Source organism: Sinohyriopsis cumingii, chromosome 2 (genome assembly GCF_028554795.1).
Source record: "Sinohyriopsis cumingii isolate HCF-2022 chromosome 2, ASM2855479v2, whole genome shotgun sequence".
In the NCBI taxonomy this organism is placed as follows: domain Eukaryota; kingdom Metazoa; phylum Mollusca; class Bivalvia; order Unionida; family Unionidae; genus Sinohyriopsis; species Sinohyriopsis cumingii.
The window spans coordinates 94,491,948-94,518,220 of record NC_142962.1 but is presented as its reverse complement, the minus strand read 5'-3'; the positions used below and the strand labels follow the sequence as shown (position 1 = coordinate 94,518,220).

Sequence of the window (26,273 nt, the reverse complement as noted above, 5' to 3'; positions counted from 1 at the left end):
TTGCTTGCACCAACCATCATTTCAGTGATAAGACAAGCACAATGATCCACACCTGCCTCCATGTTTTAAGCACGTTTGCTAATTATTAGTGTGTTAAGATGGGGGGGGGGAGCAGTGCATATATAATTCTTGTGTATACTGGTTCCAGATCTTTAGATCAATTGTCCAGAAACTTAGCAGACATGCCTGAAATAAGGTAAACATAGTTTTGTTGTCATACTTGATAGTGTTTTCCAAATTTGTGCCCCTTTTGTTAAATTCTTTATAATTATTGTGTGTGCAGCAAGTCCAGCATCTTTTGAGAAATTGTCCTGAAACTTGGCAGATATTATTTACACAAGGTGAGCAGTTTTTGTCATCACAATCTGATGATTTGTTGGGGTCTTATTCTTTTGGTTTCAGTCAATCATGAATGTTCTTTTTTATGTCCATACATACATGCATACATTTTGCTAGAGTTATTGGTCTTTTTTATACCATTATTTTTTAAACATAGGGGTTGTGAGGGCACGAGTGTCCTGTAGAAATATTGTTTCTTTTAGAAACTGTTGATGTAGTATAGGGTATCCCAAAGGTTACATATATAGCAAATAAAAATTAATAATTTTATTTAAAATTATAGGAATTTATATGGTTTATAGGATTTCTTAAAATTAGTAATAACCATAAAAAGGATAGTGAATAGGCTTTATATTGACTTTCAAAATACTTGGCATTTTTATTGGATTGTCTGATTATGACCTCATAAACAAACATTTTGGAATATTGGTCAATTAGCAATAAAAAAAATCCCATATTTTTCTTTAAATAATTCTATTGTAAGAATGCCAACAATGTCATTTTTATTTCGTTTAAGTAAGTTTCATGAGGATGCACCTGCTTAAACAAAATAAGAAAATTACAGGCAACCTCAGCTTTAAAAGTTACAATGTTGATATCATATGTACAATACAGATATAAAAAATAAGTTTATTATATATACAAACGAGTTGTTTTGTGGGGTTTTTTAATCCGTGGAAACTATCCCCCATCATCACCACCAAAGGACTAGATTTTCATTAAACAATGCTGATTCTTCAGTCATTAAGTAGGGGTGGGGGATGGAGGTAACTACTACTACTACATCTAGCGCACTGGCTGTAAACAGTCATCATAACCAGCAATACAAGCTGAGAGGTTTGTATATGTTATTCTTTCAACAAACAGGTTTAAGTAAAGTTTATGAGGTAATTCAGTAAATGTTTACTAGAGTGGACAATGTTGTGGCTGTTTAACCCTATATACCCAGAGTCAAAGGAGAGGGGTGTACGAAGTTTAAGATGGTCATAGCATTCCATACACATCAGTGATCTAACATGCAACTAAAATTATCTGTAACCACCCAAAGAAAAATTTCTTACAACCCCAATACCTCTGAGAAAAATAAGTGAAGATTTTTATTGCTGGGTATTTTAGTTGGTATAAAATACCTATTCAACAAAATAATTTAAATATAAATAGGTTTTAATCCTGTCAATGATTTTCCTTTCTTGTAGTGCATAATTATAATAGCATGCATTTGTTTTTATTTAGAGCATATCTGAAGTCCTTAACATATTAACCTCTGGAGGTTTTTGTCATTTTCGCCTGAAATTCGAGTATGTCATACATTTTGAAAAGCTATTTCTGAATACATCCTAATACATGAACTTCCAGGTGATTTTTCAATAACCTAATCCCTAGTTGTGTTAGAAACATTGTTTTTCATTGGCTATTTGGCTCTTGCATTAGCAGAAGGGTAACAGTTGGAGTTCTTTTTTTATTCCTTTTTTTTTTTGCTTAACGGACCCATAATTTTCATACCGAGACTGCTCTTTATTCCAAATGCCCATATTATCCTACTTTTTGCAAAGGTTCATCTGCCTGTTTGCAGTTCATACTGGTTTGCCTTAGATCTGAGGCCAAAAAGACTAGAATCCAGACACAAGATCGGATTCCAACCACAGCAAATTTTGGGTGGAAAAAAATTAGGTTTTTCCATCTGTATTTTGTAGTGCAACTAGAACTTCCAGATTATTTAGTATTATTGTAGAGCTACATATCTCTACCTTTCTATAATACCACCCACTTTAGTGTATCATACATGACCTTGATGCTACAGAGCTTGGCAGTACACTACTACCTCCTGCCATGTTAACTCTTCGACAGGGGTTAATGTGTTATCAAGTATATGTATGCTTCTGGACATAAAGTTTTCCATGATTCTGTCATTTTGGGCAACTACACTTTCCATGATATTTTTCATAATAAGCATGTGAAATGTAAATTTTTGTGCAACTTGCTAAGAATTACATATGAGTATGTTAATGTACAGAAATGTTTCTATCCTAAATGTAAAATAATTCCAGAATAATGGTGAAAAAAAGGCTATAAATGGATATTTTACTAACAGTAACAATAAGACGCCTTGATGTCCAAGGATGAATGATGTAAACTTTATTTTGGAGGTGACAAAAATAAACCAGCATTCAGAGTGGTGTCGTTCATATACATGTTCAGGCCTTGCATATCAGTTACTTCAGGAATTAATATAATTCTTTTAAAGAATACTTTATTTTCTGCACCTGTAGCTGATTCTGTTTATTAACTGAGTAATCTGTAAGTATAATTCCAACAGCAGGTTAGAAATCACATTCTGTAACCTTGACTTCAGAACAGAAAGTACATTATGTAACCCTGACAGCATTATTTACAATACATGTAATAAGGTAGGTTAGTTGTCAACAAAAATACATTGAATTCTTTTGGAAAAGAATAGTAATTTATATATACTATATTATCTTCGCCATTTCCATGAGGGCATTTAAAATTTTGGTCTAAAGCCCCTGGGTGTTAATAACTATCTAAAGGATCTACTGCATATTTTCCATTAGGAAAATATGTATGAACCATGTACACCGAAATGGACCAGAAGTATCCTTTTTTTATGAACGGACAGGGCAAGATTATGTAATAATTACATGGTTAACATGCACATTGATTAAATAGTTATAATGCACATTTTTTTCAAATTGGATTTGCATACTTGTACAAGCGAAATACTTGAATAAATTTACTTGTGAAAAAATATAGTTTTAGTCTTGACTGTTTTAGCATAGGAAAAAGAATGATACAGTTAACTTTAGCAGTGGTTGGGATGGTGGTATTGCAACAATCAATAGTGGTTAAGGTTTTTGGTAAAGGCTTCTATGTATTGTCAGAAAACTCAGACCTAGAGAGAGTGCTATTCAATATTGCACCTAGGTTGGGCTGTAAGGGTAACATTTTTTGTACTTAAGTCCCTCATTAATGATCAAGCTATAGGGTTACCACATTTCAAGGGATAATGGCAGTATTAGGTGGGAAACCTTTTTCTGGACTTGCTCATGGTACCACAATGGCTGTCATACTTGGACTGTGGAATCAGAATGCTCTACCCTTTCATATCAATGCACTCCCACCCTCTCTATGACCCTCCTGCAAGGTCAAGTTCATTTTAAAATGAAAACAAATGTATCGTGCATGGAAGCATACAGGATGTATAATTCACTGGAATTTTTTTCATGCTCCTTTTGATAGGACTTGTGCTAACCAACAGTAGTCAGCACATTTACAAGTCAAATATGGTACTAGCAGCTTTTGCAGCCACTGTACAATTTATTGACACTAGATTGGAAAGTCATCAGATTATGAATTTTAAGTTATTTTCACTATGAAACTTTTGGAGATGACATAACTAATATAGCCTTTTTGAAAACAAAGGCCATTGAATATGATGCAGTTTGAATAATCCCACCAGGAGTCGGTGGGATCATTGCTACCGTATGTCCCATCATACTGACAAGAATAATAATAAAAGTCAAAACAACAGTAAAAAGTTAATGCAACAGACATGCAACATGAATACAGAAATAAGAATTGGGTCACAGTTACCTTGATTTCATACAGTCTTTATGTTTAAATGCTGAAAAAGAATAAATGTGAGGAAAACTTCAATTTACTCACAATTTGTTTATTTTGAATATCATTTTTGGAAAAAAATGAAGAATTCATAGTTTGTCAGTGAGACTATAACCTATACATTGCTTACTCATATATAATACAAAAGGGATGGAATGTCTATACAAATTAACTGAAAGACCACCAAAAGAAATAAATTAGCAAAGAAAAAGAAAGTTAAACAAATCAATAATCACTGGGAACATTAATCACAATAGCAAAATAACTACATCACTTGATCACAGTTGAATGGCATGAACAACATTTTGGCACACAAAATGCACATTAAACAAAAAAAAATCAAAATCTGCTTCTTTTTTAAGGCTCTCCTGTGACATCCAAGTTCAGATTTGAATTAGACCTCTTACAAGCTATGGAAACACTATACACAATACTTCTAATCATAATGAATGAGTAATGCACGTATATTTGGCTGTCAGTTCAAAGAAACCTTAGCCCAATTGTGTGAAGTGACTGGGAACAGACTAGTTATGAAGGTCAATTAGGAACTAAATTCAGGCATACCCAATATTGCTCTAAATTTATTTTTTGTTTATCAACACTTTTAACTAGCTTTAGCTGCTGAAATCAATGTGGATACTTTGGTTACATAATAAAAATTGCCTTTTTACACTCTGCTGAATATTTTACCAACTGGTAAAATCCAATTATGAATGTCTGTTGTACAATACATGCATGAAACTGGCTAGAAACGGCCTAATCATGTATGGATAGGGGCCACTGTAAACTCAGTAGTTAGAGTGCTGGCTTCGAGACTAGAAGGGTTGCAGGTTCCAATTCTAACTACCAGTACACTTGGTCATTTGCCTTGGTGTGTCTGGGCAATACATATTACTCTAATTTTCTTAGGACAATAAAACTCCTCAAATAGTGATGTGTCATTACACTAAATCAATTATCATGTATGAATAAAGAATATCATTATCTAATCAATGTCTTGCTGGAATGAGTGAATTATTATTGTCAGAAGAGATGTTCCCATCAAACAGGTTCCTATCAAATATTGAATGTAACCCAGGAAAACTGTTTTGTAACTTATAGCAACTATTTAATGCAATTTGAAATTATACATCAATTTCTATGGTGAGTAAGATTTCTCTGCCAATATATATCAACTATGGGCTGTTCCAGTAAAACATACATGTGACCCAGTGAAGGCACTTTCAATGTGGGGTACTCACCCAAAGATGCAATTTAGAATTTTCTTATTTTAATATGGGATACATTTTTTTAAAAATTGTCTTTCCTAGGTACCATTTATGTTTAACAGCCCTAAATAAATATTTTTTATTATAATTAGAAAATGTAACATATCCATAAGAAGAGAACATCACAAACATAACAAACTAAGCAAACAGGGAGCAATTTTATCTGCTTCACTGTTCAGTTCTTTTTATGTGCACTGAATCACAAAATCTACTTCTATTGTGCATGTTTGGACTAGAAATAGTTCAACTACTCTGTACAGTAAGATCATCAAAATCATGTTGATAATGAAGACAGGCTTTCAAGGCATTTCTATAAAATCAAAATAGTACATATTTTACAAGTCAAACATAAATCATTCAACTATTTGACATTACTTTAAAGATCTGCAGAGCCTGGTCAAAATGTTTTCTATAGCCTGTGACCTCTAAAACTCAATTAAAGAATCAACTAGGTTTGTGTTTGTAAAACATGTGTCCCAAAAGAGCCCCCAAAAATCCTCAAAACAATTTTTTAAAAATAATTTGGACTTGCAGTACTTGGAAGCTGTTGAAATTAAACTGTATTTAACAATCATAAGAATACCTCGAAAGGAATGTCTCTCTGATGGGTGAAAAGAATGTCCAAGAATTCAAGATGAGACCATTTCTTCCTTTTAAATGCTTACTGTTGAAACCATCTCTGATATTCTTCATTGATAACAAGATTTTCAAATTAGATGCTTTGGTGGATATAACAGATGTCAGATTGGCATCAATTTTATTTACAACCATGTAAATATTATTAGGAGTCTCCAGGTGATATCCCAAATCAATATGACCATCCATTCGGGAGAAGTAGTGAAAAGATTTGCAAGACATTCATTTAGGACCAACTTACATGTAGGTATCACAAGAAGTATATTGGTGAAATCCCTATGCTCACATAACCATCCATTTGGGAGAAGAAGAGATATTTTTAAAGATGACCATATTGATGGTCAATTTGCATCATTTTCATTTAGGACTAACCAGATTCCATAAGAACTGTTTTGATGAAAACTCCATGTCAAAATGACTTTCTATTTAGAAGAAGCAAAAAGATTTTCAAGATGGTCACTACAGTTGCCATATTGGATGTCATATCAGCATCACTTTAATTTAGGACTAGCAGGTCATTACAAGAATTCTTTGTTATGACTTTCCATTTTGAAGGACTAACAATAACAAGATTTTCAAGATGTCTGCCATGGTAACTATATTGGATATCAGATGTGCACCATTGTCTTTTAGGACTAGCTATACATGATAAGAAGTCTTATGATGAAAGCAAAATGTTGATATGACCAGCCCTCTAGGAGAAGTAGTAAGATTTTATAGATTGCCATTATGGCAGTTGTGCTGGAGGTCAGATTGGCACAATCTTCATTAATGAACAACTAGACATCATAAGAAGTCTTTCTGTCTATTATGACATGGTCATTCATGCAGGAGTAGCGATAACAAGTTTTTCAAGTTGGCCACAGTGGTGGCCATAGTGGATGTCTGAGTGACACCATTATCATTTAGGACCAACTAATCACCACAAGAAATCTTTTAGCAGAAACCCCATTTTGATAAAACCATCTATTCAGAATAAGCAATAACAAAATTCTCAAGATGGCAGCAGTAGCTACCATTATTTGATGTGTGAGTGACACCATTTTCATTAAGGGCCAAACAGACATAAGAAGTCTTCTGATTAAAACCCTATGTCAGTATGACTCTCCATTCAGAAGGAGTAGCAATATTAAGATTTTCACGATGGCTGACATGTTGATCATAATGGCTGTCAGACTGGCACCATTTTCCTTAGGATCAATTTTGACATCATAAGAAGTATTTTAGTGAAGTCTCCATGTTGATAAAGATCATCCATTCAGAAGCAACAGTCATAACAACATTTTCAAAACAGATACCAGCAACACCATTTTCATTTAGGACCAACTAGATCATGGGATGAAAGCGTGTGTAAAGTTTCATGGCAATCCTTTGAGTATTTTATGAGTGATGATAATATATTTGTACAAGCAGATGGAGAGCAGACAACGGATGTCAGGCAAAACAATCTCATAAGATCTACTGGTCTGTGACCAATAAAGGTTGAATTGATGCATTTAGATAATACCTTCAACAAATGTAGTTTTCACAACTGCACATCCAAATGCTGGTAAAACTGTGGAAAAAACCTAACATTCTATACCACTTCCAGTGTTACATAGTTCCAAACCATGTTTCATTGAACTAAAAATTAAAATAGTCAAACACTGAAATTTCCAGCTAGCACTCACATCCTGCAAATACATGTACTTTTGAAAAAAGAAATCCTGGCATGGGTGTTCAGTAGTGGCCAGGGGGGTAAAGGGGACAAAGTTCCTTCAGAGTGGGGGTCAGGAAGACAAAGTCCTTACCCTACCCCTGCAGTTGAAAAAATAAAAAATTTGGTCTCATTATTTAATATTTATAATTCCTGGGCAATGTAAATTTTACTTTTACTTTTTGAAGACATGTCTGCTGAAAGCCTGTTTACCTTGATAGGTCACACTGTTGGCTCTGTCCATCAGTACCTCCCCTGAAGTCCAAAATTTAATTTTTGCCTTTGTGATTCCTACACTGTTGATAGTCTAAGATCATGAGTTGACATTCTTAAGGTATACCTTCGTTTTTATTAAGACCATCTCAACTGTTATTCAGGCTGATCATAAATCTGATTGCTTTATGTTCCTTGTCAACAGTTCATCACAACAAGAAACAAACTTCATGGTTTCACATGCAATGGCCTCATCTATGTAATCATACTGATGCTTGAACTGAGTTCAGTATAGCATTTTCAAGAACTGAAATGATTGAAATGAACAGCCTACCGGTAATAAATGAACAGAACTATAGCATGTTACACCTTTGAAGAAAAAGACTGCCTGTAAAATTGATATCTGATCTGTAGCCTGTTATTTTTGTGAAATGTTCAATAAAACAGTGTTGAAATTGTAACAGTTAACAGCCCTGCTGCTGATGATACAATTGGAGTAGAACCATAAAAAGCTCTACAGAATATCATAATAAAACTTGTGCACCTTCAATCGACTGGTTGAGTCAATGAAGTGTGACCAATCAGACTCCTCGTAACAACTAATATACAAGGTACCTAATATTCTTACTTGCTATGTAGAACATTGTGGATGATATGCAAACTAGCTGAAATAACGATCTTTAATTGTTAATGATGATGAAAATTAAAGAGGTACTTTCAAAATCTGTGAAAAGTAAAAATGAAACCTTTTTATTTAAATCATGTCTTTTATTTATCTAGTGAGTAAAAAACATCAACATTGACATTAATCTAGGGAGTGAATGGACTAATGATAGAATTGGATATGCATGCACATGAATGCCAAAAATGACCACCCCATAAAGCTTCTGTTGGCTTGGCAAAAACCAGATAATAAACCATTTTCTGGAATATTGCCAACAAAGAAACCTGGACCTGGGTGTTAAAGTTTGGACTGTTTGGGCAAATTCTGGATCTGGATCAATAGCAAGTATAATATGAATCAATAGCAAGTATAAAACATTAAACTGGAATTTTTTTTATATCTGACTTGCTGAAGCAGAACAAATGGAAATATCATCAATCCTTTTCAAACAGAATCATATCTGATCACAAAAATTTAAATTATTTGTAATACATATGAGTAAATATATTTTACTCAATATCCTTTCAAAAAAATTAACACAAAGTGAACATGTAACTCTATAGGTGCTGAAGGTTGCATGTTTGCAGTATGACCATTTTCTACTACAAGGAAATACAAACTTGTCACAAAAAACCATCTCATTTTTTCGTGACTAAAAATATAAAAAATTAGTCACAACATGCCAATAGGTAATTTTCCCTACTTCTAAAATATTTATTTTGTGATTATGCCGACAATTACATTTAAAAATCTAACAAAGTACACAACAATACTGAAGGTAATTTAGAGAACAAATTGTACTGGCTTTTTAAAATTAAATCCATCCCAAAAGGATTTTAATTGAAGTTATGATATTTGATTGTGCAAAATAGATGCAAAAATTAAAAAAAATATACAACTTGATCTGCCAGCAGAGATGTCACTTGTTATAATTTCCAATGAGAAGCTGCATCAATTAACACATTTAGACAACACATATAGTTTTCATCACTGCACATCTGCATGTATATACTGTTTAACTTTCAATTTCTTGCATACAACTGTAGTAGTATTATGCAATGGCAGTTCGATGTATATTTCTGTTGTAGTTTGGTGTGGATGTGCAATATGTACAGTTTATCCGGTAAAGGCATGTAGGAAGGTAGGTAGGTAGGTATGAAATGGGTTTAATAGCAGGTCAGCACAAGCTTGACTATAGAGTATGGATTAAAAGAAAAGGTCTAAAAATATAAACTGACCACAAAGTAAGTGTTCATAACCAATCCATGCATGGCATTTGTAGAAAATGAATACTTTAAAAATAAATTCAGTCAACTGCAATATTAAATTTATAGAAAAAAGGACGAGAACTGATTGCTCTCTACAAATAGCTAAAATTTATTTTCTTTTAATAAAAATCAAACATGCCAAAAGAGATGAGAAACTTCTTTCTTATTTTTCCCAAAAACTAAACACTAGTAAATGAACAGCATTACATTAAAACATTCATACAAAAATTATAAATGCAAATTTATAAATACAAAAAATTCTGTGCCTATACATGCATGTAAATATACATCCACTGTAAGAAGAAAAAAGCACCTGATCATTTCAAGATGTACACAAAGCAAAGAGCAATTTACTTTAAAAGAAAAGTACAGAAAATAAGGATGAAGTATTCATGATCTTGAAATGGGTTTTTCTGAGATACAAGTTAGAAAACATAGACGGTTTATAAAACTTGTGTGCATGAGTTTCAGCACTAGATTTTGTTCTCCACCAATCAACAAGTTATTCACCTGTCTCACCTGTAACTATATGCTTGTCAGTACAATCCCTGTTCTGACTTTCCAAAACTTCCACACAAAATGCTTAAGTAGGCAAGACAGACAAGATGGTTCTTGCTATAAGCATATACATTTTAGATCAACAGTTCTGTAATATTATCCAACATTTTCGGTTGAATAAACCAACTGATGTTGTAAATATGACTTTCAAATATCTTAACACAAAACTTTAACACTGTTTACAGTGATGAAACATGCTTTCTGTTACAACCAGTGAGAGAGGTGAGACATAATTTCCAAGTATATTACTGCATAACCTTTAGATCTATAGTGATATTATCAAAGAGTTTCATTTATGACTTCAAAAACTAGTTGAACTTGCTGATGACAATACTGCCGTGGCCAGAAAAGTGACTACTATATCTCATCATGCTCATATAGGTGAGACAAAACTGACATGCATCTCTGCTAGGTCATTTTAAATTAGCTTTGAATAAAAAATATTTAGATTTATGCCTATGGGTTGCATCTTAGCTTTATTGCTTGTCAACAACCCTTAATGTAATTTCAGGGTCATTATTATGATTATTATTATTGCCTTTTCCCTTGGGAAATGTCCTCCTTCAGTGTTGTCTGGTGGAGTATTGTGATTCTAGTGAAGGTAAGTGTACTATACTCAACCAGACAACACTTTATGAGGACAGTTCCCATGCGAGAAGGCAATAACATATTTAGTACATCACATGTATTGTGATGTCATATAACATCAGTGCAAGGCAATAGTGCCCACTGGAACATGTGTAATGACTGTTGCCAGGTTTAACTTTCCAAACTCATGAGAAAATGCATACTGTTCTAAAATAAATCCTGTCGTCTGTCAATTTCCTGTTATTAACCAAAAGAATTCATGAACTTATCATGTGATGTACTAAAATGGATACATTATCTTCAATATCACTCTTCCAAATTTTCAAGGATTTATTATTACATAAATATCTCTACATATGAGTGGAGGAGGAAAAACAAGAAGTAAACATATGCACCTTAAATAAAGCTTCATAATAAAATCCACTAATATGTACATATATTTACTGTAAAGGTATATGAGGAACTTAATACATTTCATAATGGGAAATTTAAGAATATCGTTGATACTTGTAAGTATGGTCCAATTGCAAACAATAAATACCCTGATCTTCTGACACATAATATGCTAGCACATCAGGGTCTATATTACTCCTAACAAATTCCACAGACTCACATCTTCTGGTGCATTATGCTATGGCATTCTCAGTCTATCCAGTTTGCAGGTGGACCTGACTTCTAAGTAAGTGCATATGGCATTAATACAGACATTACCCATTATATACTCAGATTGATTTAATTTTGTACAAATCTACTCACATAAGTGGTTTAGGGAAATATACAGCTTACTCAAAATAATATACAAACGTTTTACTTAGAGACATTTCATCCATCTTAAATATTGACTCTAAAATTATCTAGAAACTTTCATCCCACAAAAGAAATATAATGATTAAACACATAAATTATGTGTGTATTTAAGACCATGTAACATATTTTAACAAGGAGATCTGAGGCCACAAAGTTCTTATATAATGAAACTATACCCATGACAGACATGATATTCTCAATGCCTTCTACAGATCATTTATTATGTATAAATGTAAGCTTCTGCAGTTTCACAAAAATGTAAAAAAAGTAATAATCTTAGCATCTTGACTCTTCATTAACATTTTAGTAATAACTAACATTATATCATTATTAATTAAGCTTATATCATTATTATTTCACTAAATTCTGAAATGTATGACAGCTATTGAGAGATAGTAACTCTTATGATGTCCACATGACACTAAATTGCTTACACCTTGTCTTAAACAAATTTCTCAAGTGCTTCTAAAATCAACTTACATGCAAAACAGGAAACTTTAGACAACAGAAAAGATTTACTTGATGGACGGATATATTTAATTTGGGAAACTAATATAATCATTAACAAGGAATATGCTCTAGTACATACTGACAAAATAGTTTGGTAGTAATGCTATTTTACTACTGGACGGAATGTATTTTAAATGAAGGGAATGGGATCAAATAATGCAGTGATGAATGTGACACATTCAAATATTTATTGCTAATTAACATCAATAACTTCAGTCTCATGCATATTTATCTGGCAATGATATATTTGCTTTGACAGTTTTTCATCTTTCATAAATGAATATCAAAGTATACAAACTTACATAAAACATACAACACAGATGCTTCCATTTTCTTTACACATGACACTTTTTTTTGCTCATTTGAGGACTGGAATGTATTTTTGCCAATTTTTTTTATTCTTCAATATTTTTTTCATACTGATGATAAGATTAGTTTATTTGAAATTGTTGTTACCACGAAGGTATGTAGAATGTTTACTTTGTCCAATGTATCTTCATTTCATCCTGCTTAGCTCATACATGTGATTCTATTGGTGGTTGGACAAAACAATTGTTTTTGGGTAATCTACCATAAATACTATTTTATAGATGAAATTTACTGCTTCTAAAAATTAATGATTAAAAAATTAATTTGTTTAACATGGTATTTTTGTGTTCTATCCACACATTATGTAAACCAGTCAGAACCAGTCTACTGTGGACTAGAACGGTTCCACCAGTGCAATGATTGGTGCAATTATGCATGATGAGCAATGTGATTAATAATTGTTACACTATGACTGACATGTGTAAACAACAAACTGTAAATTTACTATCTTATTGCTGTAATTTGATGTGCCAAAGGCTGGATTTTGTTAAAGGTGTTTAAGTAATAAATGGACCAAAGATGGTCCAACATGGCTTTTGAGTCTCAAATTAAAAATCATCTGACCTTTGGCAGAGATGAGAGAAAAAGGAGAGACTGACCAAATCAAGATTTCCGCAGCAATACTTGAGTATTCTGATTTTTTGTCTTGTTTAATAGTAAATGTGTTTATCAATATGATTTAAGAGGAATATTTAAGGGCAACTCTAATCTTTTTTGGATCGATATGTTGAAACAAGCACTAAATGCTAATAACAGCAGCTAAGAAATATTACAAGTTCAACAAATGCTTGGAACTATTTAAGTAGGTGCAGGCAAATAGCAAAGGTATTGATTTTGCATTGTGTGTTTCATGCAAAGAGGGTTTTATGATAGTGTATGGGGGAAGTAATGATACCACCAAGCATATGCAGAAACTATCACTAAGGAGTGACTGTTAAGTGTGAAACTAATGGAAATGAATGTCATCAGTAGTCACCAAGTAATGAACTTGTAAACTAAAAATGCCTGTGAATATTTTTAAAAAAATCTTTGCAAGGAACTATCAACTATACAACTCTTCCTTTTTCATTTAACTGACAATATTCTAACAAATATTAGTTAGTTCTTATTGTAAAATTTGCCACAAGAAGAAGACTCGTGTTCAAGAATTGCTTTTCTTAATAATTTGATCAGAATACATAAGGCAATTGCACTTGTTTTGTTTTCAATCTCTCTCAATGTGTAAGATTTATACTGATATTTCATTTGATGTTTTGGTTCTGTCACAGGTATGTTGGTATGCATTCATAAAGAAACTACTACCTTTATTTATGACAAAAATAATTATTTTTGTTTGTGCTATAAAAACATGCTGTCAATAAGTTTGGGCAAAAAGAATAACGGTGTGATTAGGAAATTAATGAGTAGGAAAAATCCAGATGAGATCATTGAAAATAAAGATAATTACTATTTCTGACTTAATAATGAAAGTAAACCATTTTAAGACAATGGAACCAACTTATAAACAAGTGACCCAAGTGGTCCTAATATCACTCACCTGCTTATATAACCTAACAGCTGCCAATCTCACTAAGCATGTATATGGAGTACTGCAAGAACACATCCTAAGTAAATGATCTCCTAAAGCAGTTATCATGTTGATTTTACCTATATTATTATATTCTGATAAAAATTCCTTCTATAGATAAAGGCATAATTAGTATGCACAGTCGCTTGCTTTTAATCAACATCATCCACAACCTTGATGATAATAAACCAAACAACCAAAAATACAGCTTTAAGAGTGGTAACAAGCTCAGCCAATCAGGTACAAGATCACCTCATTAATATGCACTGATCCCATTTATGTTTGCAACTTCCCAAGATCTTACAATGTAAGCCCATATTCAAATCTTGATCAATAGAAGAACAGAATTATGGAAGCCAGAATGGTAATAAGTACAGCAAATCATGTGCAAAATTGCCTCATAAATATGCATGGATCTCATTACTGAAACAGTCCAAGTTCTAGCCTATACACCAACTTATATTAAAACTGGATCCCAAATATGGTTTCCAGAGTGGTAACAAGGTCATCCAAAAATCACATGCAAGATCAATTCATTAATATGCATGAATCTTGCTCATTACTGAACTCATCCAAAATATTGATGAAATAAGTATATATTCCAATTTTGATTAAAATGGGATAAGAAATATGGCCTTTAGAGTGGTAACATAATCAGCAGGATGTCTGATTAAAATGTGAAGATTTTGCTAATTTTCAAACCCATCCAAGATTTTGATGACATAAGCTTATATTTCAAGTTTGATAAAAACTGATCAAAAATATAGATTTCAATAGGGTAACAAGGTCAACCAGGCAGACTCAAGATCAACACTGTAGTGTGTGATCTTACTTGTTATCAAATTCATCAAAGTTCCTAATGATATAAGCATACATTAGAAGTTTGATCAAAATCAGATAAAAAAATATGGCATATAAATCAGGTAAAGCTCAGTCATTCAGATACAGGATAATCCCATTGTTATGTGTGAATGTCATTCATTTTCATACTTACTGGAGTTTTTAATGATATAAGCATATATATTCCTTGTTTTAACAAAGTTGGATGAGAAATATGGCCTCCAATGTCATAATAAGGTTAGTCAATTAGGTGCAAGATCACCTAATTAATATGCATGGATCTTGCTAGTCCGCTACCCTGGACTCCCATGATACTCTGCAAATGAGGCAATGCATGTACCATTCAATGGCCAATAATGGTGGCGAAATTCAAAATGGAAGTAATACAAAAATACATTGGCAATAAACAAACAGCATTAAGTCAGTTTTATTCAAGTGTGTCACCACAGACTCAACATATTATTCACAACTATGTCAATTAAAGATGTACTGAATGTTTTTTCAATGTGTCATTATGCAGTACTATCATTTTTAGCCATTATGTATGACTTAGAGGTTTGGTGTTAATGTATGAGATTGCTCAATTTTATGGCTGTGCTTTAATTGTGTCAGAGATGCTTTATGTAAATTAGTTTTTATCAATTGTATTTTACCATTATTATACAAGATCTTTATCAAACTCATCCAAGATTTTGATGATATAAACCCATACTCTAAGTTTGCTTAAAATTAGATCAGATATATGGACTTAAGAGTGGTAACAACCAATTGTTAATGGCCAAATGCATGACACCTGATGGATGCTGTTGTTGTTGTAGGGTTTAACGCCATTTTTCAGCACACGATAGGCTATACATGGCGGCCAGTATTAATGGTGGAGGAAGAACCCAGGAAAACCCCGGAAAGAACCACTGATCCACGAGAAGCTACTGGCAAGCTTTCTCACATACCCACGTTGGCTGAATCCGAGACTCAAACCCACACAGACAGAGGTGAGATGGCAGTGATCCGTAACGGACAGCACTTTAGACCACTCGGTCACTCGGGGCCCCCGATGGATGCTATCTTGTCTATTATTCAGACTGATAATAAACCACAATGCTTCCCTTTGTCAACAGTTCATTATTCTACCAAACTTGTGGGATTCACATGTACTGGTTTAGTATAGCATTCTCATGCACTTCATTGATAGGGATGAACAGCCTAATAAACGAATAGAACTCCAGCCAGCAGCATTATTTCCAATAAAAGACTACCCATAAAAACAATACCTTGAACTGCAGCCAGTATTTTCATGAAAGATTCTACAGAACTATGGTGAAATCAAAGCAGTAAATAGAATAGATTACATAACTATTTAGACCCATATTGGTATTTCTCTAAATCCAAAAATTTGAGGAATCCCAGTTTATTATGAATAGTTTTCACTCAATAAAATATTTTTATATATTTTTCTTACAATTAGAAATTTTGAATTAGAAAGTATATTACACTGGCATTAATTCATATTTCACCATTATGCAGTGCTTTACCTAATGTACCATCAATACTAACTTGTAAGTCGAGTCAAAGTGCAATTGCACACCCAAATCTGATGGTCCAGTAGATGGCAGATCAGGGTCTATGTTTGTTTTTACAGTTGGATTCAACTTACATGTGTGTGTGTGTGCATCATAATCCTCAAAAGCACAGTCTGAATTTTGCTTCACACAACTGTACTGGAAATAATAAGATACATGTTCTTCTTACTGTAGAAAAATTTTCATATAATTCACTAATCATTCAAACAATACAGCTGTAATTAAGCCATGGTTTATAGTTACTTCAATGACATTTCAGATGCAATGTCTGTACAAATTATTGCATCCAGATATAACATCTATCATGGTCATATTCAAACATTATGACTACATCTCTCATTCAATAACTCATGCACAGAGACTGCAGCATAAGCAAGGGCACAAGTTACTGATGGACCTCTGAAAAACTAAGAAAGGGCTGGACACCAACAATGCAATATGGGGGAAGGGGACAGGTTAAGTAGGAGAACACTTGTCTAATAACTGCATTAGAAATAACTGATTACAGCTTTGTTTCTAAAATAACTGATTATAGCTTTTTTCTAATGAAATTCTTTATTTTTCCATATTAATTACCCTGATTTTCAATATATATATATATATATATATATATATATATATATATATATATATATATATATATATATATATATATATATATATATATATATATTCAGTCTCTGAAAGATTGTTTACAACATTATCCTAGTGGTTTCAACACATATCATGTGTATCAGTAAAAAAAATGTTTATTACATCACGACTTTCTGCATATGATTGTGGATACCTTTTAGTGTTAATGTCGACCAAGAATATAACAAAATTCACCATTTAAAAAAAGGCTGACATTTATTCAGAGAAAGAAAAACACTGAAACTGATTTTTTAAAAATTAAATGTTATCTTAGTAAAATACAGATGATGTGATTTCTTTGGAAGTTACTGTGAAATTTCTGCTCATCGTTAAGCAAATATCTGAGTGCCAATTTTAAGTTGACTACAAACTTTGGAACTCACTTGTCCATAATGAACCTTATCCACAAAGCTAAGCTTTTTATGCAACTAGAATGCCTTTTGCTTGGTTCTTTTGCAATCGTTAATCACATTTGTGAATGAGTATGATAAACCACTGATTAATGTTAGATACTTTAATTATGTTACATGTACTTAGGGTGTTCTCAGTGTTCGATTAGTCAACTGAAATGAGTTGGCTTAAGACATTATTGTGACTTTGACTTCTTATGCAGGTAGGACTGGCATGCCTTTCAACTCTTCTGATTCTATCTCCTTTACTTGATTGGATACAAAAGCTAATTATGTGACATGCAACACAGGTAAACTTTTAATTGACTCTAACAATGCACCCAACACTTCTGCAAGTCTGAGATCAAAAGTCAATTGGGACTTGATTAAGTTCTCATGAAAACACTTGCAGGAATCACTGCAGTGGTCCATTGAAACATTTTAAATTTGAATACAAGAGTGTACATCACATTTATGCTGATTACACTAAAACTGAATTAAAAGATAAAGACAAATTTCAATTGACAAAAGACTTATTTAATGGTAGTTATTTCTTAAGGTATTGCCACCAGCTGACATTAGTGATATCTTAATTGACTGATATTTCATCATATACTGTAATTTACAGTGTAATTAGAATTGTCTTAATTTTAAAATTTGTAGAAAATATTACTTTTATTAAATGTCATGAATTCAATTATTTTTAATAAAATTTCTGGCCACTAACCACTGTTTTCAATTATAAAACGAGTGATATATCAAGATTTCAGTTAACATTTTGATCACAATTGTCTTCACATTCAACAAATATCTTTCAGTATTTCTTACAGAAAAAACTGGGATCCATGCCTGACCCCACAGTATCCACAGTATAAGTTGGTTTGGGAGTTCTCTAGGTTCAAGTTTCTGCTGAAGAGGTGTTTTTGTAAAATGTGTAAATTGACAGGAAAATTCTAACATATAATGTGTTATGAAAATATCAAACTTAACATTGATACAAGTGATATATGACAGATTGCAGTTCTATCCATGTAACATGAATATAACATACTTGATGAAATGTTGTTAACAATCTGGGTAAAAGTAATTTTAATTTGTAATTCAGTATGACTGTATAAATTTTGGCATAAATATTATGCTTTCTTGATTACAGCAACTAATATACTCTTCCTCAATTGACTTTTCGATTTGAATGTACAGATAGATATACATACATATATAAAATCAATTAGTATTACTGATATAAATTTTACTACAGGTTACAGACAGGTTCCATGAACACTTGCAACACTCCAAAGCTTCATGGTATGGAAAAATCTTAAAATTAGTCAATGTCTGTATTGCAGATTGGTATCATGCATTCATAAACTAGACTGGTTCCTTAGAAACCTGCTCCTCTTCTGTCTAATGAAGGAAGCTGATACTGTCCAAATATATTCTTTGAGGTTTTGTTGGTAGACTGAAATAGAACCAGAGAAATCATTTTTGCTGAGCCTACCATTTATTTAGCTGGAAATAAAAACATTTTAAGATTAAACCAGCTCTAAAATACTTAAGCTATGGTGTGGATAGAGTGGACAGATGAACAAACTCCTGTAATTTAAAAATTTCATCTCTATAACCATTATTACCAAACTAATAATGATATAGGACCTATAGGTATCTTTCCATTTTTTGAATGTCCTGCAATATTTCTTTGTAATCTGGTCTCTTTCTACCTCTAACTGCTGATTTTTTAAAGCCCAAAACATAAAAAAAAATTATGCATGACTTTATCTCAATTAAGCTAGGCCTTTACAAGAATTACAAACAGATACTGATGATTAAATATTCTATATTAATGTCCAATTGGTAGAATGGAAAAATACTTGGAAAATCTATACTATAAGCACTAAAGAGATAAACAACTGTAATACTGGATCCTTTTATATAAATAGAGAAAACTACATACATGTCTTGCTCTGATGGGTGGAAAGTGATGTGTGATGTGATTTGATTTTTAACGTAGCTTTAACAATTTTTCAGTCATATCGCTATGATGTCTGCAATGTGGCAGTTTATAGTGATGTCTAGCATTGGGGCATCATGCTGCAGACATGTAGCATGATGTCCCACCCAGTCACATTATTCTGACACCAGGCTGACCAGTACTAACACTAACCTCTTAATGCTGAACGCCAAGCAAGGCAGCTGTTAGTACCATTTTTTTAAGTCTCTGGTATGACTAGGCTGGTGATCGAACCCACAACCTTCTGCATCCGAGGCAGACACTCTAACCACTAGGCCACCAGAGCGGTCGATGGGTGGAAAGAATGAGTTTGATATGGCAATTGAATAGGTCAAGGTCACTAGGCTAAGATGTATGTTACAATGCCATATCAAACAAGTCTTTTACCCTGACTACAAGCAAAGCACTTATGTGGATTTGTAATAATTATTATATATCACCCTTTTATTCACACATTCTTTTCAATTGTTTTATAGTATATAATTAATGCTTTAATGAAATTGTACAACCCTCTGAAAAATCTCCATGTATGTAACTAATATATACTGTGCAGTTGTGTCATCAGTCTGTCAGTATTGCAGAATAATGATTGGCTTGTTAGCTTTGATGTTTTAAATATGCAGTATGGTACATATGACTAGATTCAGACTGTAGTCAGAGACTACTTGATTGTTTTTCCTAACTTCTTACATGGATCATAGGTTTTGGACCAGTAAATGACCCTTTTCTTACACCCTTTTTACTAAATACACACACTCTACTTCCAAGTAAATTTCAGGACAAATTTCACAGACTAACTGTAATTAAATCCATTCAATTTTATACAGAAAGCGCATTAATTTACAGAACTTTCAAACTCTGTCTTGTTAGGTTTTTGTTTGATACAAGAAACTGATGAACTGAACTTAAAGGTAAGCACATGTTTTCAAGAAAATGGAGATCTTGTATCATTCTAACATGCGGTCTAAATTTTTAATATTCAATCCATTTGGAAATTTTTAACAAGAAATTTCTAAACAAAATCGTTCTTCTCTTTAATTTCTATGTGAACAGTAGCAAACATTTAAAATGTAAACAAACATACATTTCCGTATGTTTGCCCTAGTGATGAAGAAGTCTCTACAACAGGGGTGCGCAACATCTGGCCAGTGGGCAAATTAAAACAACACAGAAATCAAGCCAATGAACAGTAATATACTAAAGAAATAAGTGTTTGCAGCCCTGGAGTGATTTCAGAAAATGCAATCTGGCCTTTGACCAGAAAAGGTTGTGCACCCCTGCTCTACAACACTGTAATAAGATGTAATTTTTCCAAACTTATGTCACAGTCCAAACAGCTGATGCTCTCTGTGCCTTTATGTTGCCAATGTTTGTCAGTTTTATCCTCAGATTTACTATAAAAAAAATGAATTCCTCAGCAATATTAATAGACAAACTGAAAGATCGTCCACTTAAACTTGCTCCTTTAAAATAATATTATTAAAACAATTTCTGTGGACCATATTTTTAAAACTCTAAAGCTGAAATGGATTCTGGGTAAGTTTAGTATTTTAGATAATTTACATTGTGGAATGTCTCTTCTCTGTGCCACCATTACTGCAGCTGTGAATGAGACCAACACATGTGCACGGTTTAGAAATTTGTGCTCTTTGGTTTCTTAAACCCTTTAGTTTAAGGTCAGTGCACCCAGAATTAGCACTTCATGGTAATTAGCAAACTCATTTTAAGTTCAACTGCTGTAGCTATAGTTACTGTCCTCTAATTATCTTTTATTGCTGTGTTATTGGTATTAAGAATATCTGGTTCATGGTACAAACCATCCAGTAAGTAACCAAATTTAAGTGTCTAATCAAGTATGGTGTAAAGTTTCCTTCAAAAGTAGGGGCATTTCTAACCATGCCTTAAATCTTGACATTACTGCCTTAATCTTTATTACTCTGTCTGGATTTTTAAAACTTTCAATACAAAATTTCAGTGGCAAACTACTTTGTGTTTTTGTGTGCGTGTCTCTCATGTTTGGTGTCACTTTGGACACCTGCTTCATCTGAAAAGTCCTTGTCAAACATTCTATCCAAGATACTGTTGTCCACCTCAACTAACTCTTATTTCTCAACAGTAAATACCATGAGATGCCCATATACTGCTACAAATGGTGTTCCCCATTATGCCGAGTGGCAAAAGTGACCATTTTCACCGAATATGGCTGCATTTCTTAAAACTGGCAACATGTGTTAACATTTTTTTAATAATTTAAAATGTACAGCAATAAATCATAATTCCTGATATTTTATAAGTGGACTGTTATTGAATACTTCAAGCTGTAAAAGTAGTTCCAGGCTGGATGTGAGATATGAAAATATATGTGTGATACAAAATCACAGCTTGAATGTCAGATGCCAGATCAGCCATGTAAGATTAAATGGGTATGAAATTAAGGCATTTATCAATATCAAGAAAAACAAACTGGGTGAATCAAAATCTGAATATTTTTTTTAATTTGGTGATCCCAGGGCTATTTAAAAATTAACCAAAATTCTTTACTATTAACCTGATGTGATCACTAAGGCAGATTTAATATTTGTCAAAAATAAACACATGAAAAATCAGAATCTTTAAGAACTGGTAAAATTATATGTGCTCACTATCAGCAGCAACAAATCAGGCTGTGAAGAATAAATGCTAGAAAAATGGGAATATTTTGCAGAGCATGAAATCTGCAATAAATTGGTCAAAATTAACAGCAGTTTGGATGAATCTGATACACCATAAAAACAACTATAGTGGGATCTGAGTAGTATGATGGCAACAAACTTACGTCATACTTCTACTGTTCCAAGACCAATGCTTAACTCAAATTAATGCAATATTTAGTGGTCATCTATTAAAGGTGAATGGTTTCCTACAGTGCTTTTGGGTTTTTTTTTTCTTCACTTCCATACTATGTTGTCAAATCTTATATAATGCCAAAAACGTAAAGGCTCATTCAAATTCAATTTAGAATATTCACTACAATTCTCTAACAATTACCTTGTGAGTTTTATAGGTACTGGGGATACCTGGAAGAAGAGACATATCGGATGAATCGTGGATCTTGGAGAATGATGTCGGAAAGGATTTGGAGTGATACGAAGGGTTGATTGAGCTATTGTGAACGGGCACCTTAGGGAAAAACCCTGCCTGACTGGAATACTGGTGCTGACTCTCCACCATTCTTTTGTGTCGTCGCTGGAAGGAAATAACTTACTGTTGAAATACACAGGCAGAGATTGAAGTGTAGGTAACCCTCTTGTGTACCTTGTTTTCTACAGGTGAGGGAGAAAATATGAAGATTTAGGTAAACTGTCTGTAACATTTTAGTTTTGCACACGGTTTGGACATGCAGAGTTCAATGTTTAGAAAGAGTGGCTGTAGATCTTTGTATTTCTGTTATGGGCAGGCAGAGACTGATATTAAATTAAACTGGATGTACAGTTTTTATGTTTGTACAGATGATGGGCTGTGTCCATTTAAATATTTTTACAAGTGACAAGTAGGTAAAGCTCAGGGTTTAGGTAAACCATCTCAACCTTTTTACTTTTGTTTAAGTAATGATTAGGCAGAGATTAAGGTTCAGTTTCTGTAAAAACATAAAGGCAATTTATTTGTTACTTTTGGACAGGTAGAGATTGAAGTTTAGGTAAACTGACTTACCTTTTCCCTTTTTAAACAAGTTATGGAAGGGAAAGATTGAGGTTTATGTTAACTGGCTGTATCTTTTCACTTTGTACTAGTGACAGGCAGGTAAAGACGGTAGTTATAGTGAAACTGGTTGTACCTTTTTACTTTTGTACTAGTAACAGGCAAGTAAAGATTGAGGTTTAGTCAAACTGACCATACCTTGCAGAGCTGCCAACCCTCCAGGTTCGCAATTAGTGAAAAGAAGGATAAATATTAGTGAATTTTGAACACAATAAGTGAAAAAGTTTACCATGACACTAGCTCCAACAATTTTGATGGTCAGTACTGCATTATACAAAAATCCCAAAACAAAACTAGAACATATTATTTACACTAATTACATGTTCAAATTTATTTGCAGGCAAATTTACTGATATACACAATCTTCAAGCTATTTGTCATAATATAATGCTGTGGCAGACTTCCTCAATTAGGCTATGGTAAATTTGTTTTCAAAACAGTTCAGGCTTCTTACCTGCTGTTTAATCTTGGTGATTGTGGTTACAGGTAGGTCATTAATATAGACATTGAACAAACTTGGTGAAAGAAAAGACCCTTGTAGAAGCCCATTAGTCTGATGCTTCCACAAACTGCAGTTCTCTCTAACGTGCACTCTGAAGCACCTGTTGCGAAGGAACAGTTCAATAGTCTCAACAATCCTGCGTAGCAATACTCTGGAAATTGCCAACAGCAGCCCTGCATGCCAGACTGTGTCATATGCTGCTGTTAGATCTAGAAAAACAACTCCAGTTTTAAGGTTCCTCTGAAACCAATTTTCAACAAATGTAGTCAGGGCAAGGACTTGATCGCAAGTTCATGTATGCAGATGACATTGCTCTCGAGACACAAAGCTGCTCATTTGCTGAGCTTAAGGGGGTACTGAACAAGGACCTGGAGGATATATGATGGACTTCTTCAAGAAATGGCATCTACAGCCAAGCACAACAAAGACAGTCTTCAACATCTTCCACCTAAACAATGCAAATGCGAATAGTGAGCTTTGCATCTTCCTCAATGGGCAGCAAAAAAAACACAACCCAACACCAACGTACTTTGGTGTGACTCTGGACAGATCACTGACATTCTACACCACCTGAAGAAAACTGCAGCAAAACTTAGCATTCAAATCAACCTACTCTGCAAATTGGCTGGCTCAACCTGGGGTGCTAGAGCTCAGACAGTCAAGACATAAGCACTGGCCCTCTGTTATTCGACAACCGAGTATTGCACTCCTGTCTGGGCTTGATAATCCCATACTAAGTTAACTGATGTTCAGCTCAACAAAACAATATGCATAATCTCTGGAACACTGTCGTACTCCTTTACCATAGCTGCCAGTACTCAGCAATATTCCTCCTCCACATCTGTGTTACCAGGAAGCAACCATAAAAGTGTTCGCTAAAGTCTATGCCTTGAGAAACTTCCACTGTACATGGACATCACCTCACATCCAGCAGTCGGCTTGACTTAGAGACACCCAATCTGGTTAAGTTTGTTGCCAGAGGATATGACAGCTATTTTGGTTAGGAGCATTGAGCGTTCTTCAAAAGATGTTGTAAACCATTCCCTCATTGCTGAGCTATCGGTCTGCCCCTAATAGATTCAACCTTCCACATCATCTGTGAACCACATTGAACCACTTTTGGACAGGATAGGGTCATTGTGCAGTCAACCTTGCCCATTGGGGCCAGGCCGCTAACTCCTCCTGTTGTTGTGGAGCTCTTCAGACCATGTCACACATTGTGAACAACTGTCCACTGAGAAAGTTCCCCAGTGGATTGCATGTTGCTGATGATGATGCTGTTAAATAGAAAAGCCTGCACTGCACATTATATTATAATAATAATAATCTTGATGAATAAAATTGTTGCAAATTTTCAGCACCTAAGGAGGCAATACAGTTTTCTTATTTTCCTGAACAATAGGAAATACCCTTTCACTGTCACTGTTGTTGATCTCCAACTACGAAAGGCAGGTTGTATTCAACAAGAAAACTCACAAATAATGCGTCAGCATTGGTAGCTTGCAGGACTTGAGTAGGTGGCTTCAAGAACTCCAGAGCTGAAATCTGCTGTGGGTGCTCCAAATTTTCCCAATATCTATATGCTTTTTGCTAGCAGTGTGCTTTTTTACATCATTCTGCCACGTGCCCACTTATATATTATTATATCACAGGTAAATTGTAAGCAATGATAAAAGTCCATGTGTATATTCCCAATTCTAAAATTTGCTGCACACTACTGTGCATAAAGCATAATGTCCATCAACGTTTCATTACTGAATGCGAGGCCACCTTTTTTGGGTACTTCAATCTATACTTCACTTTTTCAGAAAAACGTATCTTTTCCCTTGGAGGTGAAAACATTTTAACTGTAGTGTAGCTTAATTACGAAATGGTATTAATCCAGAAGATGAAATGTCGGACAATTAATGATTAGTGGTGTCAATGCATGCATGGCAAAATATGAAACCAAGCAAATTATGACATATGCTAATCTTTCAATATCTCAAAAATTCCCCCACTTGAAAAAAGCTGTTTTCATTTAGCGTTTGCTTAAAAAAATGTACAGTTGCTACAAGTATGTACATGTGCCATTAAAAAAAAAACAGTTGGGCCCTATTTTTGTTCACAAACATTTGTAAAACTTCTGTTCTAAATATAGACTACATACTTTACTATGCTTGCAAATGGGAAAACTGTAAAAACTGGATATAGTTCTAACATCACAACTAGCAAATACAGGACCATTATTGGCATCAGCGACCACTGCTGCTATTTTGACTAGCACTTAGGAATAAAGTTATTTTATTCCTGATTTAAGCCGATTGAGAATTCAAGAATTCATGATTTTTTGTATGCGGCATGAATCCATGAATTGCTATCTTGAGTTGTGAAATTCATGCCAATATGATGAGGGATGGAAGGTCTGTAACTTGTAATTTTTACACAAGTCATGGGCAGGTTGAGATTGAGATTTAGGCAA

At 33.6% G+C, this 26,273-nt stretch overlaps 1 protein-coding gene across 2 annotated transcripts in view; it reads right to left on the bottom strand.

Annotated features, from left to right (window-relative positions):
- Positions 1-17,151: 17,151 nt before the first annotated feature.
- LOC149805404 (MAPK/MAK/MRK overlapping kinase-like) overlaps positions 17,152-26,273 on the bottom strand; it is a 105,648-nt gene continuing 96,526 nt past the window's right edge. For both annotated transcript variants that reach the window (XM_089949959.1, XM_089949961.1), the window contains exons 12-13: positions 22,600-22,797; positions 17,152-19,023 (exon numbers count right to left, since the gene is read on the bottom strand). In XM_089949959.1, coding sequence (XP_089806085.1) covers positions 18,946-19,023; positions 22,600-22,797 — 276 coding nt within the window. In that variant the 3' untranslated portion in view covers positions 17,152-18,945. The remainder of the gene's footprint in view (positions 19,024-22,599; positions 22,798-26,273) is intronic.